This window comes from Tachysurus fulvidraco, chromosome 12, assembly GCF_022655615.1.
Source record: "Tachysurus fulvidraco isolate hzauxx_2018 chromosome 12, HZAU_PFXX_2.0, whole genome shotgun sequence".
Lineage (NCBI taxonomy): Eukaryota > Metazoa > Chordata > Actinopteri > Siluriformes > Bagridae > Tachysurus > Tachysurus fulvidraco.
The window spans coordinates 26,533,882-26,551,381 of NC_062529.1; the positions used below are offsets into that span (position 1 = coordinate 26,533,882).

At 48.8% G+C, this 17,500-nt stretch overlaps 1 protein-coding gene across 4 annotated transcripts in view; it reads right to left on the minus strand.

Moving 5' to 3' along the window:
* Nucleotides 1-17,500, minus strand: part of birc6 (baculoviral IAP repeat containing 6) — a 94,430-nt gene that overhangs the window by 14,999 nt on the left and 61,931 nt on the right. For all 4 annotated transcript variants that reach the window (XM_047821487.1, XM_047821486.1, XM_047821485.1 and 1 more), the window contains 3 exons: nt 13,126-13,343; nt 12,058-12,222; nt 11,686-11,851 (listed from right to left, as the gene is read on the minus strand). In XM_047821487.1, the coding sequence (XP_047677443.1) occupies nt 11,686-11,851; nt 12,058-12,222; nt 13,126-13,343 (549 nt within the window). The remainder of the gene's footprint in view (nt 1-11,685; nt 11,852-12,057; nt 12,223-13,125; nt 13,344-17,500) is intronic.

Consider the following 17,500-nt stretch of genomic DNA (forward strand, 5'->3'; position numbering starts at 1 on the left):
CAATGTCAGTGTGTGTTGTGATTCTCCTCACATTCCTCTTTTCCTTCGCTTCCACCTGGAAGCTGATTTACTGCGTGCGCGCACACACACACACACACACACACACACACACACACACACACACACACACACACACACACACACCTCTCTTTAATCAGATGTTGCAAGTAGTGTTCAACCAGCTGGACAATAAATAATGTTAGTGAGATTGTTGAGGACACACAGGTGGAGACGAAGTGTGTGTGTGTGTGTGTGTGTGTGTGAGTGTGTTCTGGGACAGGATTGTAACTGAAGCTTTTAGGACATGACCAGAAGGAGAGACAGAAATAAAGCTCTAATAACATTTCTCTAACCTCACATGAAGTCAAAGAGAAGGAAAGACAGAAGGACAGAACTCTGGTGGACAGAATGATAGACTTTAATGTGCTCAGTGTTCCTGCAGGTCAAGGGGAAAGGAGAGAATGGGAGTGTCAGGAACATGGTCAGGGTCAGAGTCAGGAACAGAGTCAGGGTCAGGGACATGGTCAGGAACAGAGTCAGGGTCAGGAACAAAGTCAGGAACAGGGTAAGGGTCAGGAACAGAGTCAGGAACATGGTCAGGGTCAGGAACAGAGTCAGGAACAGGGTCAGGAACAGAGTCAGGAACAGGGTCAGGAACAGAGTCAGGGTCAGGAACAGGGTCAGGAACATGGTAAGGGTCAGGAACAGAGTCAGGGACATGGTCAGGAACAGAGTCAGGAACATGGTCAGGGTCAGGAACAAAGTCAGGAACAGGGTAAGGGTCAGGAACAGAGTCAGGAACATGGTCAGGGTCAGGAACAAAGTCAGAAACAGTGTAAGGGTCAGGAACAGAGTCAGGAACATGGTAAGGGTCAGGAACAGAGTCAGGAACAGGGTCAGGAACAGAGTCAGGGTCAGGAACAGGGTCAGGAACAGAGTCAGGGTCAGGAACAGAGTCAGAGTCAGGAACAGAGAACAGGAACAGAGTCAGGAACAGAGTCAATTCCTGTGAATTCCTTTCAGACAGCTGATATGAACTGATACCGAACATGGTGACAGAACTGCATGTGAACATGGTTTAATAGACTGTTTAACTCAGTAATAAAATTGACTCGTACGAATGCGCACACACACACACACACACACACACACACACACACACACACACACACACACACACACACACACACACACCATGAAAAAGTATTCTCCAGGTTAAGAATACTGAGATGGAGTTGTCAATGCCTGCATGAGACACAGGCTCGTCCAATCAGAACACAGCATCTGAACAACGATATCTGGAGGTCTGCAGGTGAAATCCCCTATAACAAACTACCACTGAGGAAATCCTCCAAACCCCATCAGCGGCCTTCACACATTCGTGTTAATTACTTTAGTGCATCATCCATTCAGCTCAACACACACTTTCCTCAAAGAGAGGTGGGAATTTATCCCTCGTTCACTCTCACTCTCTATCCCCCATCCTCACTCTTATTCACACAATAGGTCATAATTAACAATGACAGCCTGTTAGACTGAGAGAGAGAGGGAGAGAGAGAGAGAGAGAGAGAGAGAGAGAGAGAGGGTGAGAGAGGGAGAGTGTGAGAGAAAGAGGGAGAGAGAGAGTGTGAGAGGGAGAGTGAGAGCGAGCAGGAGAGGGAGTGAGAGAGAGAGAGAGCAGGAGAGGGGGAGGGAGGGAGAGAGGGGGAGGGAGGGAGGGAGAGAGAGGGAGGGAGAGAGAGAGAGGGAGGGAGAGAGAGAGAGAGAGAGAGAGGGGGAGCAGGAGAGGGAGGGAGAGGGAGCGGGAGAGTGAGAGAGAGTGAGGGGGAGAGAGAGGGGGGGGGGAGAGAAGGAGAGAAAGAGAGGCAAAGAGAAGTTTAAGGAGAGTGTGACACACACACAGATGTATCCTGTGTAAGTACGTGTCTCTTGCTCTCTGTGTGTGTGTGTGTGTGTGTGTGTGTGTGTGTGTGTTAGAGACCTGGTGTAATTTGTCCCTGGGGTCCACCAGGTCACTGCAGATTGAAACAACAAATAATTGATGGTGTGTGGGTGCTAACAAAGGGACACGTTATTTATTACACACATTTATACACTGTGTGTTTGTGTGTGTGTGTGTGTGTGTGTGTGTGTGTGTGTGTGTGTGTGTGTGTCTGTGTGTGTGTGTGTGTGTGTGTGAGGAGGACGAACCTGCGGCATACAAATATCCAGCTCAGATAAATGAGTCACTGAAGCACGTTTAAATCAGTCACTTTGGGTAATATACATGCATGTACGTGTACGTTACACACACACGCATGCACACACGCGCACACACACATGCGCACGCACGCACAAACACACACGGGCACACACACATGCGCACGCACGCACAAACACACACGGGCACACACACGCGCGCACATACACACATTTACATACACACATTTACATACACACGCACATACACACACACACACACGCACAAACGGGCACACACACAGGCACATACACACACACACATGCACACACGCACGCGCACACACACACACGCACACACACAGGAGATTGGGCTCATAGTGTGGAACAGCTTTATGAAGTAAAGCTGAATAAATGATGTGTGATAGTACAGAGGCAGTGTTTGGCATCCATTAATACTCCTACAGACACACAAATAGTCCTAAACCATCAGGCTGAGTTTGTGTGTGAGTGTGTGGGTGTGTGTGAGTGTGCGTATGTGTGTGAGTGTTTGTATGTGCGTGTGTATGTGTGCGAGTGTGTGTGTGTATGTGTGTGAGTGTGTTTGTATGTGTGAGTGTGTGTGTATGCGTTTGTATGTGTGCATGAAAGTGCATGTGCGTGTGTGCTCGCGTGTGTGCGTGTATGTGCGTTTGTGTATGCGTGTGCGCGCGTGTATGCGTGTGCGCGTGTGTATGTGTGTGTATGCGTGTGTATGCGTGTGCGCGCGTGTGTATGCGTGTGCGCGCGTGTGTATGCGTGTGTATGTGTGTGTATGCGTGTGCGCGCGCATGTGTGTGTATGCGTGTGCGCGTGTGCGCGCGTGTGTATGCGTGTGCGCGTGTGTATGCGTGTGCGCGTGTGTATGCGTGTGGGCGTGTGTATGCGTGTGTATGCGTGTGCGCGTGTGTATGTGTGTGTATGCGTGTGCGCGTGTGTATGTGTGTGTATGCGTGTGCGCGTGTGTATGCGTGTGCGCGCGTGTGTATGCGTGTGCGCGTGTGCGCGCGTGTGTATGCGTGTGCGCGTGTGTATGCGTGTGCGCGTGTGTATGCGTGTGTATGCGTGTGGGCGTGTGTATGTGTGTGTATGTGTGTGTATGCGTGTGCGCGTGTGTATGTGTGTGTATGCGTGTGCGCGTGTGTATGTGTGTGTATGCGTGTGCGCGTGTGTATGCGTGTGCGCGCGTGTGTATGCGTGTGCGCGTGTATGCGTGTGTGACAGACAGACAGTTGAGGTTGCCTTGACCTGACAGACTGAGCATGCTCAGTGTGGAAAAGAGGCGGGGCTAAACACACCTACATCTCTCTCCCTCTGTCCCCATTCATTAATACCCACAGCAGGGAGACGCCCTCATAGTTAGGGAAAGTAGGCGGAGCCTATCAAATCCTCAACATTACACAGCATGAGGGTGGGAGGGGTCAGAAGAGAGGGGCAGATGAAGAGAGATGAAAAAAGGAAGGAAAAGATGGTGAGAAAGGTAAGAAGGTGGAAAGAATAAGAAGAGAACAAAGAAAAGAAAAGGAAAGAAACAACAAAACAAAAAGAAAAACATTAACGGGACAGAAAGACTAAATATTTTAGCAATGAATAAAGAGAAAAGAAAGGAAAACAACAATGTTTAGATGGATGGATGGAGAGAGAGAGAGAGAGAGAGAGAGAGAGGGAAAAGGGAAAGAAAAGGAGGGAACAATTGTAAAGCAATTGTAGTAAAAGAGACATAAACTAGAGAGGTAAATTTATTAGCTTCCATTAATCAGAATTGTCACTCTGTGTGTCTGTGTGTGTGTGTGTGTGTGAGTGTGAGAGGCTCATTTCGAGCTGGTAAGAGGATAGGCTGAGATAGGAGAAGTGTATGTCGAAGAGAGAGAGGGAGGGAGAGAGAGAGAGAGAGAGAGAGAGAGAGAGAGAGAGACAGGAGGGTGGAGAGGATTCCTCTGAGGTGTGCGTAGCTGCTCGCAGGCTGGAGAACGAATCGCATGAAACAAACGCTGCAACGAGACCAGAATACTGACACAGATCAAGGAAAGAGAGAAAAACGAGTGAGAGAAGGAGGGAAAAGGGAGAGAGAGAGAGAGAGAGAGAGAGAGAGAGAGAGAGAGAGAGAGAGAGAGAGAGAGAGAGAGAAAGGGGAGGGACGCTGGGGACTGAGTGTGCTGTCTGCTCAGTGTAACACACACACTAACACAGGGAAGGAGCTGTAGACACTACTCTCTCTCTCTCTCTCTCAGTTTGTGTGCTGTTTGTTTCTCCGGTCCTGATGCAGGGAGCATGTGGAGCATGTTGCCTTCTCCAGCTCGTCTCACACGCAGAAGGGTAAGACACGCTAATATTCTCCTTCCATTTAACCATCCCTCCCTCCCATTCATCACCTCTTCCTCATTCCCAAGCTGTGTGTGTGTGTGTGTGTGTGTGTGTGTGTGTGTGTGTGTTTTCAGAGGGGTACCCCATCATTGTAGCCTCCGTCTTTTGTTTCCCCGTTCCTCCACAGCTGAACGATTAGCATCTGTGTGCGAGAGAGAGAGTGTGTGTGTGTGTGTGTGTGTGTGTGTGTGTGTGTGGTGACACCTCTTTTCTCTTGCTAGTCGATCTGTCTTACTGGTTTCAGAACACCACCACTAACATTACAGGTCTGCAAGACCACCAAAATGTGAGACACGGAAAAAAGGTGTTGGGAAAAGAACGCAGGAGAAATAAAGAAGGATGAAGAGAGAAGAGATGGAGGAGAGAAGAGATGGGACTTGGCTGTTAAAACAGCAGCTCGCAAATTCCTCTTTATTGTCCTCCAACGCTTGTTCCATCATGTCTCCTCCCATCCACACTCTCTCATCCCTCACTCTTTCTCTCTCTCTCTCTCTCTCTCTCTCTCTCTCTCTCTGTGTAGATAAGCAGTGTTGAGGATGGGCACTACGGCCATCAGCATTGAGGAAGCCAAGGAGGAGAGGGAGGAGTCCATCCTGGCCCTGCTGGGCATCATCGGCACCTTCCTCAACCTCTTTGTCATTGTCTTCGTTTACATCTACACCACGCTCTGAGAGTGAAAGGGCGGAGCCAGACTAAAGGGGGCGGGAACCAAACAAGTGGGTGAGACTGAGGACAGTAATCATGCAGGAAGACGTGGAGGTGGACGGGGACAAGGAGGACGAGCGGCACAGCGCCGATGTGGGGAGATGACAGAGGGACACGTATGATACAATGGGGCGGGACTTTCGGTACTCAAGGGGGTGTGGCTTAAGCAACAATATACTCCTAATACCATACTGACAGGAAGTGGGTGGGGCTTGTTGTACAACATGAAAGCTGAAGTTTAACACACTTGATGTGTTCGAAGACTAAATCTAACCCTGGATATTCCAGCACTCTGATTGGCTGGGTCTCAGGATCGACGTCTGATTGGTCAGGATGTATTCCAGATCTCAACATGGACTTCTAGCTCTCGACACTGCCGTCTGATTGGTCAAGGAGAATTTTCATTTCTGCAGATTTACTCGGGACTGTAGAACGTCAACATGGTGTAAAATCCACATCGTTACACTATTAACAAGGCCACATCGAGTGGAGACAGAGGACTGTCCTTCTCAAGGGACAATTCCATTGGCTGGCTGCGGTCCTGCTCCCTGATTGGATGAAAGGATTTCTTTTTTTGCAGTTGATATCAGTGATATGGATGTTTTAGGACACTGATAGTAAGCATGGACTACATGATTGGCTAAACGTCTTATCGGTCAAGGTAACACAGACACACAGAAACAACACGGTTAAAGACGTGGATCTGATTTATTTGGATCTGATCTCTCCAGGTTTAGAAACAAAAATAGAGGATGGGGCTGAGATGTGAGGGTCTGAGATGTGAGGGGCTGAGATGTGGGGGTCTGAGATGTGGGGGTCTGAGATGTTGGGGGTCTGAGATGTTGGGGGTCTGAGATGTTGGGGGTCTGAGATGATGTGGGTATTATAAGAAGGGCGTATGATATGTTGGGGGTCTGAGATTTAGGGTGTCTGAGATGTTGAGGGGGCTGAGATGTGGGGGGCTGAGATGAGGGGGGCTGAGATGAGGGGGGCTGAGATGTTGGGGGTCTGAGATGTTGGGGGTCTGAGATGTTGGGGGTCTGAGATGTTGGGGGTCTGAGATGAGGGGAGCTGAGATGTAGGGGGTCTGAGATGTAGGGGGTCTGAGATGTAGGGAGCTGAGATGTAGGGGGTCTGAGATGTAGGGGGTCTGAGATGTAGGGGGGCTGAGATGAGGGGGGCTGAGATGATGGGGGCTGAGATGAGGGAGGTCTGAGATGAGGGAGGTCTGAGATGATGGGGTCTGAGATGAGGGAGGTCTGAGATGAGGGAGGTCTGAGATGATGGGGTCTGAGATGATGGGGTCTGAGATGAGGGGGCTGAGATGAGGGGGCTGAGATGAGGGGGCTGAGATGAGGGGGCTGAGATGAGGGGGCTGAGATGAGGGGGCTGAGATGAGGGGGCTGAGATCAGACCATCTTTACACCATTCTATGATGATGAGCACCTACAGCACTGCGTTTCACTGGACACGAGCAAAAACACAGACGACACGACGGTCGCTAAAATGTCCACATTCCTGTGTTTCTTCATGTGTTTTAAAGTGAAGTGAAAGGAAGCTGATTGTACAAGACAAAAAGGACAGAACGAACGGTGGAGCTCTCGGAAAGAGAGGAACCTTCCCAGATGTGGCAGCGATACGGACGTGCGCAGGAGCTCGTTTTTCTTCTCTGGGTCTCTAACTGCCAGAGGAGTGAAAGGACAGCGCGAGTGGAGAGGTCCCTCTCTGAGGACTTCTCTAAACACACAGCTTTTATACCCACATGAAGTTATCTAACAGATGTGCTGTGACATGGGGAATCTGATCAATAAAGTGGAGCATCTATTCAGACGAGTGTATAGATCTCTGGGTGTGTGTGTGTGTGATGTACAGACACTATACTGAACAGTGTGTGTGTGTGTGTGTGTGTGTGTCATGTACAGACACTATACTGAACAGTGTGTGTGTGTCATGTACAGCAGAGGTCCCCAACCTTTTTTTCGCCGCGGACCGGTCAGTGTTTGATCATTTTACCGCGGCCTGCTGGGGGTGGGGGGTGGCGGCTATACAATTAAATTAAAATGAATAATTTTAATTTAATTGTATTTAAACATGCCTTTTTAACTCACTACAACGCTAAATCAATGAGAACCCTGAGCTTGTTTCTTTACAACGAGACGCTTCCATCTGGGGTAACAGGAGACAATGACACCCGAAGTCTGTCGCTTATGTCCAGTTTATTCCGTTGTTTTGTTTCGGTTGCCGTCACTGCAGAAATCCCCGCTTCACACAGACAGCATGTCGGACATGACGATAGGGATGTAAGTGCTGTGGTGACAATCTCAGGGTATTCCGCCATGACTTTAATCCAGAACACCGGCAGAGTTTCTAACTTTCTAACGACATCTGTTTCGTGCTCATTTTTGCTAATTTGTGGGTTAAATTTGAGCAAACACAATATACACGTACACCAAGCACTGTTAAACATGACAAAGTACCGGTGAACAGAGAGAAGAGCGATACACACCTTCTCTCTCCACCAAAGCTACAACACCACTGCCGCTCGCAGCCGCTCGGCTCCAGACGTCACCTAAACACGGCCCGATATCATGATATTTTGCGCATGCGCGGTATCGGTGCGGCTTTAGGTGACGTCTCTCAGCTCCCGGTTAACCTCTCGTTCATGGAAAGTCGCACAAACCCGAGAGAAATACACCACAGTAAATAACATGGAAATAATTTAATGTTCCTTGGGCGGCCCGGTACCATTTGGTCCACGGCCCAGGGGTTGGGGACCACTGATGTACAGACAGTATACTGAAGTGTATGTGTGTGTGTGTGTGAGGTACAGACACTAAATTGAACAGTGTGTGTGTGTGTGTTAATGAGTGTGTCCTGTATAGACATTACACTGAACAGTGTGAGTGTGTGTGTCATGTACAGACACTATACTGAACAGTGTGTGTGTGTGTGTGTGAGTTAATGAGTGTGTGTGTGTGTGTGTGTCATGTACAGACACTATACTGAACAGTGTGTGTGTGTGTGTGAGTTAATGAGTGTGTGTGTGTGTGTGTGTGTCATGTACAGACACTATACTGAACAGTGTGTGTGTGTGTGTGAGTTAATGAGTGTGTGTGTGTGTGTGTGTGTCATGTACAGACACTATACTGAACAGTGTGTGTGTGTGTGTTAATGAGTGTGTGTGTGTGTGTTAATGAGAGTGTGTGTGTGTCATGTACAGACACTATACTGAACAGTGTGTGTGTGTGTGAGTAATGTACAAACACTACGCTGAACAGTGTGTGTCATGTACAGACACTATACTGAACAGTGTGTGTGTGAGTGTGCGTGTGTCATGTACAGACACTACACTGAACAGTGTGTGTGTGTGTGTGTGATGTACAGACACAACACTGAACAGTGTGTGTGTGTGTGATGTACAGACACTACACTGAACAGTGTGTGTGTGTGATGTACAGACACTACACTGAACAGTGTGTGTGTGTGTGATGTACAGACACTATACTGAACAGTGTGTGTGTGAGTGTGCGTGTGTCATGTACAGACACTACACTGAACAGTGTGTGTGTGTGATGTACAGACACTACACTGAACAGTGTGTGTGTGTGTGATGTACAGACACTACACTGAACAGTGTGTGTGTGTGTGATGTACAGACACTACACTGAACAGTGTGTGTGTGTGTGTGTCATGTACAGACACTACACTGAACATGTCCCATGGTAGCAGTAATCCCAGTCAGGTGAAGGCAGCAGATGGAGGAGCTGTAATGAGGCAGAGACGTGCTGTAAAGTCATCAGCGACACGTGGTGATGTGAGACGGGAACTTATCTAGAGCAATAACGTGTACATACAATAATCTATATTATATAACAATATAGTGTAGGTGTAGGGGCAGGAGGGCAGAATACACACTGAACCATTTCAGTCTGTTTACATCAAAATGAGACAAATAAAATAAGGCTGTGGTAGAAAATAAAGATGTATGTTTATGTAAACACATCAGTAATGAGGGGCTACAGGGCAAATGTCTAATAACTCATCTGTGTACAATGTCCTCTTTATCTCTAATTATACTCCATCAGCTCTTTGTTCTCTAACTCTTATTCATAAAGTAACTGTCCTCCAAATACTGCGCTGAAAACACACACACACACACAGTTCAGTGTAGTGTATGTACATGACACACACAGACACACACACTGTTCAGTGTAGTGTCTGTACATGACACACACAGACACACACACACTGTTCAGTGTAGTGTCTGTACATGACACACACAGACACACACACTGTTCAGTGTAGTGTCTGTACATGACACACACAGACATACACACACACACACAGACACTGTTCAGTGTAGTGTCTGTACATGACACACACAGACATACACACACACACACAGACACTGTTCAGTGTAGTGTCTGTACATGACACACACAGACATACACACACACACACAGACACTGTTCAGTGTAGTGTCTGTACATGACACACACAGACACACACACACAGATAGACACAAACACACACAGGAACCCCCCCCCCAACACAAACAGACGACCCCCCCCCCCACACACACACACACAAAAACACACCCCCCAAACACACACATACACACCCCACTACACACAGAAAAATCTATGAGTGTGAAAGATAATAAATGGATATTGGAGAGGGGGCTTGTGTATTTAATGATGGCTCCCCAGAGAGAGAGAGAGAGAGAGAGAGAGAGAGAGAGAGAGAGAGAGAGAGAGAGTGTGTGTGTGTGTGTGTGTGTTACAGCCCCAACTCATAAAAGGAAAATAAAGAGAGCAGGTTAATGAAGAAGGAAGGGAAAAAGGGACCGAGGGAAAGAAATCACAGGAAGTGAAAATAGTACAGGGCAGTTTGGAGGAGATGACAAGTGTGTGTGTGTGTGTGTGCGTGTGTGTGTGTGTGTGTGTTCAGTGATGGTTGTGTGTGAGAGAGAGATGCTGTCAAGGCGTGCTGTGAAGCCCATTAAACATGTAGTGTCTCTCCTGTGTGTTCAGTGATGGTTGTGTTCGTGTGTGTGTGTGTAGAGTTTGTGTTGTTTCTGTGTCCCCTGATTATTAATGATTAAAGCTGCAGGTCATTTTAATAAGAAAAAGATCATTCGTTTATTATCATTAATTATGTTTACCTTCTGCTCTATGTTTATGTTCTGTAAAGCTGCTTTGAGACAATGTCTATTGTAAAAAGCGCTATACAAATAAACTTGAATTGAATTGAATTGAAAAGTTTATTTCAGTAACTCCGTTTTTCTATCAAACCAAAGAAACTGAATGAAAATGAAATGAAGTAAAGAGCTGCAGGAGATGTAACTGTGTGGTGTGAGGAGTTTCTGCCCCAGTCATCACGGCTCAGTAAGTTAACATGATAAAGACAAGATGAAGTGAGTGACAGGTGGGCGGAGCTTCCTTAGGCTTCAAGCGGGTGGAGTTGAGTTGTGATACGTGTTACTACAGTATGAGTGTGTAGAAGATTTTAACCCTAATGCACACAACACACACTCGTGTCTCTGCCCTCGTGTTCTGCGTCAGATTAACGTGGATTAATCCATAATAATAATAACAACAACAACAGCAGCAGCAGCACAAATAAAACCCTTTATCTTAATAAACATTAAGCAGAGAACAGATCCTAAGCAGAGCAAAGGAGGAGGGTCTCCCAGTGGCCCAAAATGTGGGCGTGGCCTGACCGCTACAGCCGTCTAGCATGTGGGCGTGGTTTAGCTCTTCGCACTTGAGTTTTTATTAAATTTTTTTTAGTCAAACATTAAATGGGATACGAAGACAGGGAACTGATGTGGTGTGTAAAGGTGAGAAAAACACACACACACACACACACACACACACACACACACACACACACCTTGAGTGTTTTGTCAGAATGTCCATTCTCCACTTTTACACTGATCTCAATTCACACTGATTAATGCTAAACAGACAAAGGAAGCAATAAAAGGAAAGAGAAGGAGAGAGAAAGAGACAGACACAAGACACTTAACAACAGGGACAGAAATAAATACAAAAAAAGACAAACAGAAAGATAGAGAAAGAAAAAAGATGGAGAAAAACTGCTCAAAATACATCAATAAAGAGAAACAGAGAGACGGAGAAACAGAAAAATAAAAGAGAGATAAAAAGATAAAGAGAAGAACAGAGAGAGTATCAGTGTGCGAGAGAGAGAGAGAGATAAGACTGAATGAGAAAAAGCACTAGGGCTCCACCTGCTGTACATCTGTATACACAAGTGTGTGTTTCTCTCTCGTTTACTCAAACTGCCACACACACACACACACACACACACACACACACACACACACACACACACACACAGGAGAGAAAGAGAGCAGTAAGTGTGTGTAGGACGTACCGGAGTCATTGCGTAGGTAAGATGACATGGCAGGGATGAGACAGGACTGACTGAGGAGCTCCTGTAGGACAGAAGGCAGAGCGGTGCTGCTGTGGCTCCCACCATCCACCAACCCCGAATCACCCGAACACACACACCCCGCTGGGTTAATGTAGCTCGCTAACACCTGCACACACACATTTGATATGTATGTATATATTACACTTTATACACATCTGATATATAGATGTGTGTGTGTGTGTGTGTTTTACCTTAAGTATGTAACCTAGTGAACCAGCATTAATGTATTCAGTGTTAGAGATTTAAGCACTTATGTACGTCGCTCTGGATAAGGGCGTCTGCCAAATGCTGTAAATGTAAATGTAAATGTACCTGCAGTAGACAGGTGACATGCTCCTCCTCCAGTCTCTGTTTGTTCAGCGCCTGTTCCACGTCCCAGCCTGAGGCTGTGGATCCGGTACCAAACCCGGTTCCCTTCGCCCAATAGAGCTGCTGATCATCAGCACTCACAACACCCTGGCCACTGGAAACCTGTGGCTACACACACACACACACACACACACACACACATACACTTCAGTTTCTAGAATATAAATAAATATTTAAGACAAGAAGCTTTTTATTGCCATTTCTACCACATATATCAGGGACAGTACACAGTGAAATGACAACGTTTCTCCAGGACCATGAGGTAACACAGAGCTACACACAGAACTACACACAGAGACAAGGACTTAAGTCCTAGACAAATAGTGCATCTGTACAACATAGTGTGAAACACCACAAGGCGACACACACACAGGCGACGCACACACACACACACAGGCGACACACACACACACAGGCGACGCACACACACACACAGGCGACGCACACACACACAGGCGACACGCACACACACACAGGCGACACGCACACACACACAGGCGACACGCACACACACACAGGCGACACGCACACACACACAGGCGACACGCACACACACACAGGCGACGCACACACACAGGCGACGCACACACACACAGGCGACGCACACACACACAGGCGACGCACACACACACAGGCGACGCACACACACACAGGCGACGCACACACACACAGGCGACGCACACACACACAGGCGACGCACACACACACAGGCGACGCACACACACACAGGCGACGCACACACACACAGGCGACGCACACACACACACACAGGCGACACACACACACACACACAGGCGACACACACACACAGGTGATAAAGTTAAAGGTATCTATAAAGTATTATCTGGGATTCTTTCCATCATTTCCTTATAAAGTAATCATTTATTTGATTTAAGTGAGTATCACGTGTCATGTGTGACTAAACCCCTCAGTAGTGAACAGTGAGGTGGTAATTAAAGGGTGTGTGTGTGTGTGTGTGTGTGTGTGTGAGTGAGTGCTGTACAGTCAGACCTCAGAGTGGTTGGAGCTAGAGGAGGGAACTCTGGGTGCGTGATGACTCAGAGCAGATAAACAGGCCAAGATGAGATGAACAGCTCCGATCTCCAGAGCCATGCGGCGCAGCAACACACCATCATCTGTGGTGAGAGGCGTGGAGCTGAAGAGAGAACGCAGAACCAGGAACGGGAGGGTGGGCAGGACATTCGCAGATGGGGACTGTAGGATGTGACCTGAGAGAGGGGGGGAGAGAGAGTGGGGAGAGAGAGGGAGAGAGAGGGAGTGGGGAGAGAGGGAGAGAGAGAGTGTGGGGAGAGAGGGAGAGGGGGGGGGAGGGGGGGAGAGATAGGAGGGAGGGAGAAGAGGGAGAGAGAGAGGGAGGAAGGGATAGAGCGAGAGAGAGAGGAGAGAGAGGGAGGAAGGAGAGAGAGGGAGAGGGAGAGAGAAGAGAGAGAGAGACGGGAGCAAGAGATAGAGAGAGGGAGCGAAGGTAGGAGAGACGGAGGAAAGGGAGGGAGCAACAGGGAGGGGGATGAGCAGCGAGAGAGAGGAAGCAGAACTGCGGAGCTCGAGGAGAGCTGAGGAGAGAGGGCAGGACGATACGAAAAATGAAGAAGAGAGGAGAGAAGATGAGGGGGCCAGACGCCGCGGAGAAGAAGACGGGAGTGGTAGGAGAGAGTGGATCCCGAGAAGTGAGAAGAGAAAGAGAAGAAGGAGTCCGAGAGAGGAGTGAACGGGCGGATAGAGAGAGGGAGAGTGAGTGGAGAGAGAGAGAGAGTGCAGAGAGGAGCGCGAGAGGTGAGATTGAGAGTCGGGAGAGAGAGGAGGAGGACGCTCGACAGAGATGGAGAACGTGATGCCAGGAGAGAGTGGAGAGAGACGAGAGGGAGCAGAAAGAGAGAGAGAGGTGGGAAGTGGAAGAAGAGGGACGAGAGAGAAGCGAAGAGGGAGAGATGAGAGGGGGGAGGAGAAGGGAAAAGGGGTCGAGTGGAGAGATCGGAGAGAGCGAAGAGGTGGGTCGGATGGACGAGCAACGGAGTGGCACCGACGACGTGAGCGAGTGACGTCCCGCAGAGGCCTGTGAGACCCGGTGGACGTAGAAAGAGACGCGAGAGAGGGCATGACTAGCAGGCGGAGAGAGAGGAAGAGCGAGAGGACGCAGAGAGCGCTCGGAGAGCATGAGGTAGAAGAGGAGGCAGAGAGAGTGACGATCGGGAGACGAGAGGAGGGAGAGAGAAGGCAGGAGTAGAGCGAGGATTCCCCCTTTCCTCGAGAGGAGGTATGGTGTGACCCCCTTTCCTTTTTGTCATCCCCTCCCGTACGTGCCCGCGTTCCGGTCAGAGCCGAGGGGAGAGAGACGAGAGAGGAGAGAGAAGGGAGGAGAATACGGACCGAGAGAGAGCGATGGGCAATGTGGAGGATCAGAAATGAACGAGAGGAGAGTCCCCCCCCTGATCTCGTCTCCCCTTCCAGCCGGAGTAGACTTTCGCTTTCATCCCTTTGAGAGATGACGAGTCCCCCCCCCCAACTTCCTTTCTCCCCTCTCCTGAGAGGGAGGGAGGTAGGGTAGGATTTTGCTTCGGACTTCCCCCCTCCCCCCCCCCTTTTTCCCCGATGCGGGGAGAGGATCGAGATGTGGAATGAGAGGAGGGATAGAGAGAGATTGAGAGGAAGAGAAGAGAGTTGGAGAAGAGGGGTGACGAGAGATGAGGCGCGGAGAGAAGGCAGAGTCCCGCGGACTGAGTCCGACGAGAGCGGGGAGCTGACTGTGAGAAGGTGGTGGCCAAAGGGACGAGAGCAGAGGGAATGTGTTGGATGTGGGGGAACTAGTGGGAGGGACGGGGGGACCGGGATTGCGGGAGGCGCTGAGCGACCCGTGAGACGGGAGCACGAGGAGCACCGGGAGGGAATTGAGCATCAGTGGTGAGGGAGGAGAGCAGTAAGAGAGGAGAGCGAGCAGGGTGGAGAGAGGGAGAGCTCAGGAGGCAGCGAGAGGCAGGGAGGAGGGGAGGTCGGTGGAGGGACGAGAGAGAGCTCGGGGAGACCGCTGAGGAGGCCGGGGACGTGGGTGAGAGACGAATGAGAAGCCGAGGGAGAGTGACGATGAGAGAGGGCAAGAGGAAGGTACGGGAGGGAGAGAGAAGAGAGAGAGAGGGATGAGAGAAGAGAGAGAGGAGAGACCGGGAGAGAAGAGAGCATGAGAGGGGACGAGCTGACAGAAGGACGAGCCGAGAGAGAGAGGGAGGGAGGAGAGAGACGGGGCGAGGAGAAGGGGAGGAGAGAGGGGAGAGATGACGCGGAGACGGAGAGAGGGAGAGACGGCCGGAGAGAGACGACAGAGAGAGAGTGAAGGACGGAGGAGCAGAGAGCGAGACAGAGAGGAGGGAGCAGAGGAGAGAGAGAGAGAGGAGAGAGCGCACCCAGAGCAAGATAAGAGAGACGGAGACGATTTGATGGAGGAGAGGAGAGAGAAGAGGAGCCGACGCAGAGCATGAGGATCCTGGGATGCGACGGAGGGGAGAAGGAGGATGAGAGAGAGGTCGGCGCAATGAGAGCGGAGAGGAGAGGGGAAGGAGAGAGAGGAGAAGAGTGAGCGGGAGGAAGAGAGAGAAGGGGAGAGAGGACCGAGGAGAGGAGAGAGAGAGAGAGAGAGACAGAAAGAGAGAGAGAGAGGGAAGAGAGAGAGAGAGAGAGACAGAAAGAGAGAGGGAGAGAGAGAGAGAGGGAGAGGGAGAGAGAGAGAGAGAGAGAGAGAGAGAGAGAGAGAGAGAGAGAGAGAGAGAGAGACAGGGGGAGAGAGAGAGAGAGAGACAGGGGGAGAGACAGAGATTTACATCAATTACTTAGTCATCTAAACAAAAAGTTCTAGTTTAAATCCTGAAGATCTCTCCAACACACACACACACACACACACACACACACACACACACACACACACACACGGTTAATCAATCGTCCATGTTGTGACCCCAGGCCTGACTGATCAGCACCGCTGTCAACCAGCTATCCATGTTGTGTAGGTCTGTAGGTTCTACAGCTCCACCAGAGTATTTATGCACAATGAGAGAACACACGTGTACATGATCAATAACACACACTGGGGTTCTGAGTAACATGGTATAATCAATATGGCTGCCTCCTGTTTGTGTACATCTGTGTGTGTTTATACACCTGCGTGTGTGTGTGTGTTTATACACCTGCGTGTGTGTGTGTGCACGTGCGTCTGTGTATGTGTGTGTGTGTTTATACACCTGCGTGTGTGTGCGTGCACGTGCGTCTGTGTATGTGTGTGCTTGTACACCTGTGTGTGTAAGTGTGTGCTTGTACACCTGTGTGTGTAAGTGTGTGTTTATACACCTGTGTGTGTAAGTGTGTGTTTATACACCTGTGTGTGTGTGTTTATACACCTGTGTGTGTGTGTTTATACACCTGTGTGTGTGTTTATACACCTGTGTGTGTGTGTTTATACACCTGTGTGTGTGTGTTTATACACCTGTGTGTGTGTGTTTATACACCTGTGTGTGTGTGCGCACGTGTGTGTTTATACACCTGTGTGTGTGTGTGTGCGTGCATGTTTATATACCCGCGTGTGTGTGTGCGTGCTACAGCAAGAGTTGACCTGCTAATCACACCATCAGTTATTAGGCTGTGTGTGTGTGTGTGTGTGTGTGTGTGTGTGTGTGTGTGTGTGTGTGTGTGTGTGTGTGTGTGTAAACTTCCTCTTTCCACCTCATATTTAGACCTTAAACCCACCAGCACTGAGAAATTGGGTTTAGAGAAAATGGAAATGTTCTGATTACAATCAGGAATTTAAACTTAACCCTTAAACACATTCCTCCAGTCAGCAGTGACTCAAAACTACATTTCCTCCCTCATTTATTTATTTGCTCGCTCACTCCGTCTGACCCTCTCGCCGGTCTGGTTCGTTACTACTGAAATAGCAGAATGCTAACAGAATAAAGAACCCCACACTGTGTACGGGGCTCCATCACAACACAACACAACACAACACAACACAACACAACACACATCTCAGGAACTTCTTAATCAACCTACAACTAATGACTTAAACTCACATCATCTTAATGTTCATGTCAGAACTGAGCCTTCGTTATGACTGTACACTCGACTCTCTGTAATAAACGCCACATGATCAGAGAATAAAAAGTGCTGACAAGTTTTCAGCAAGCTTTTATTTCCCCGTCTCAAATAAACGAATAGATAAAACGGATGAATAACTGATTATTTTTCTATTGTATAGATTTGGAATTCTGCTGCTGAATATTTTAAAGCATCAAAAAATCATGTCACTTAAGACACATCTGCATATTATAGATTAGGGCTGGGCGATGAAACGATAACGATATGTATCGCGATACGTGATCGATAT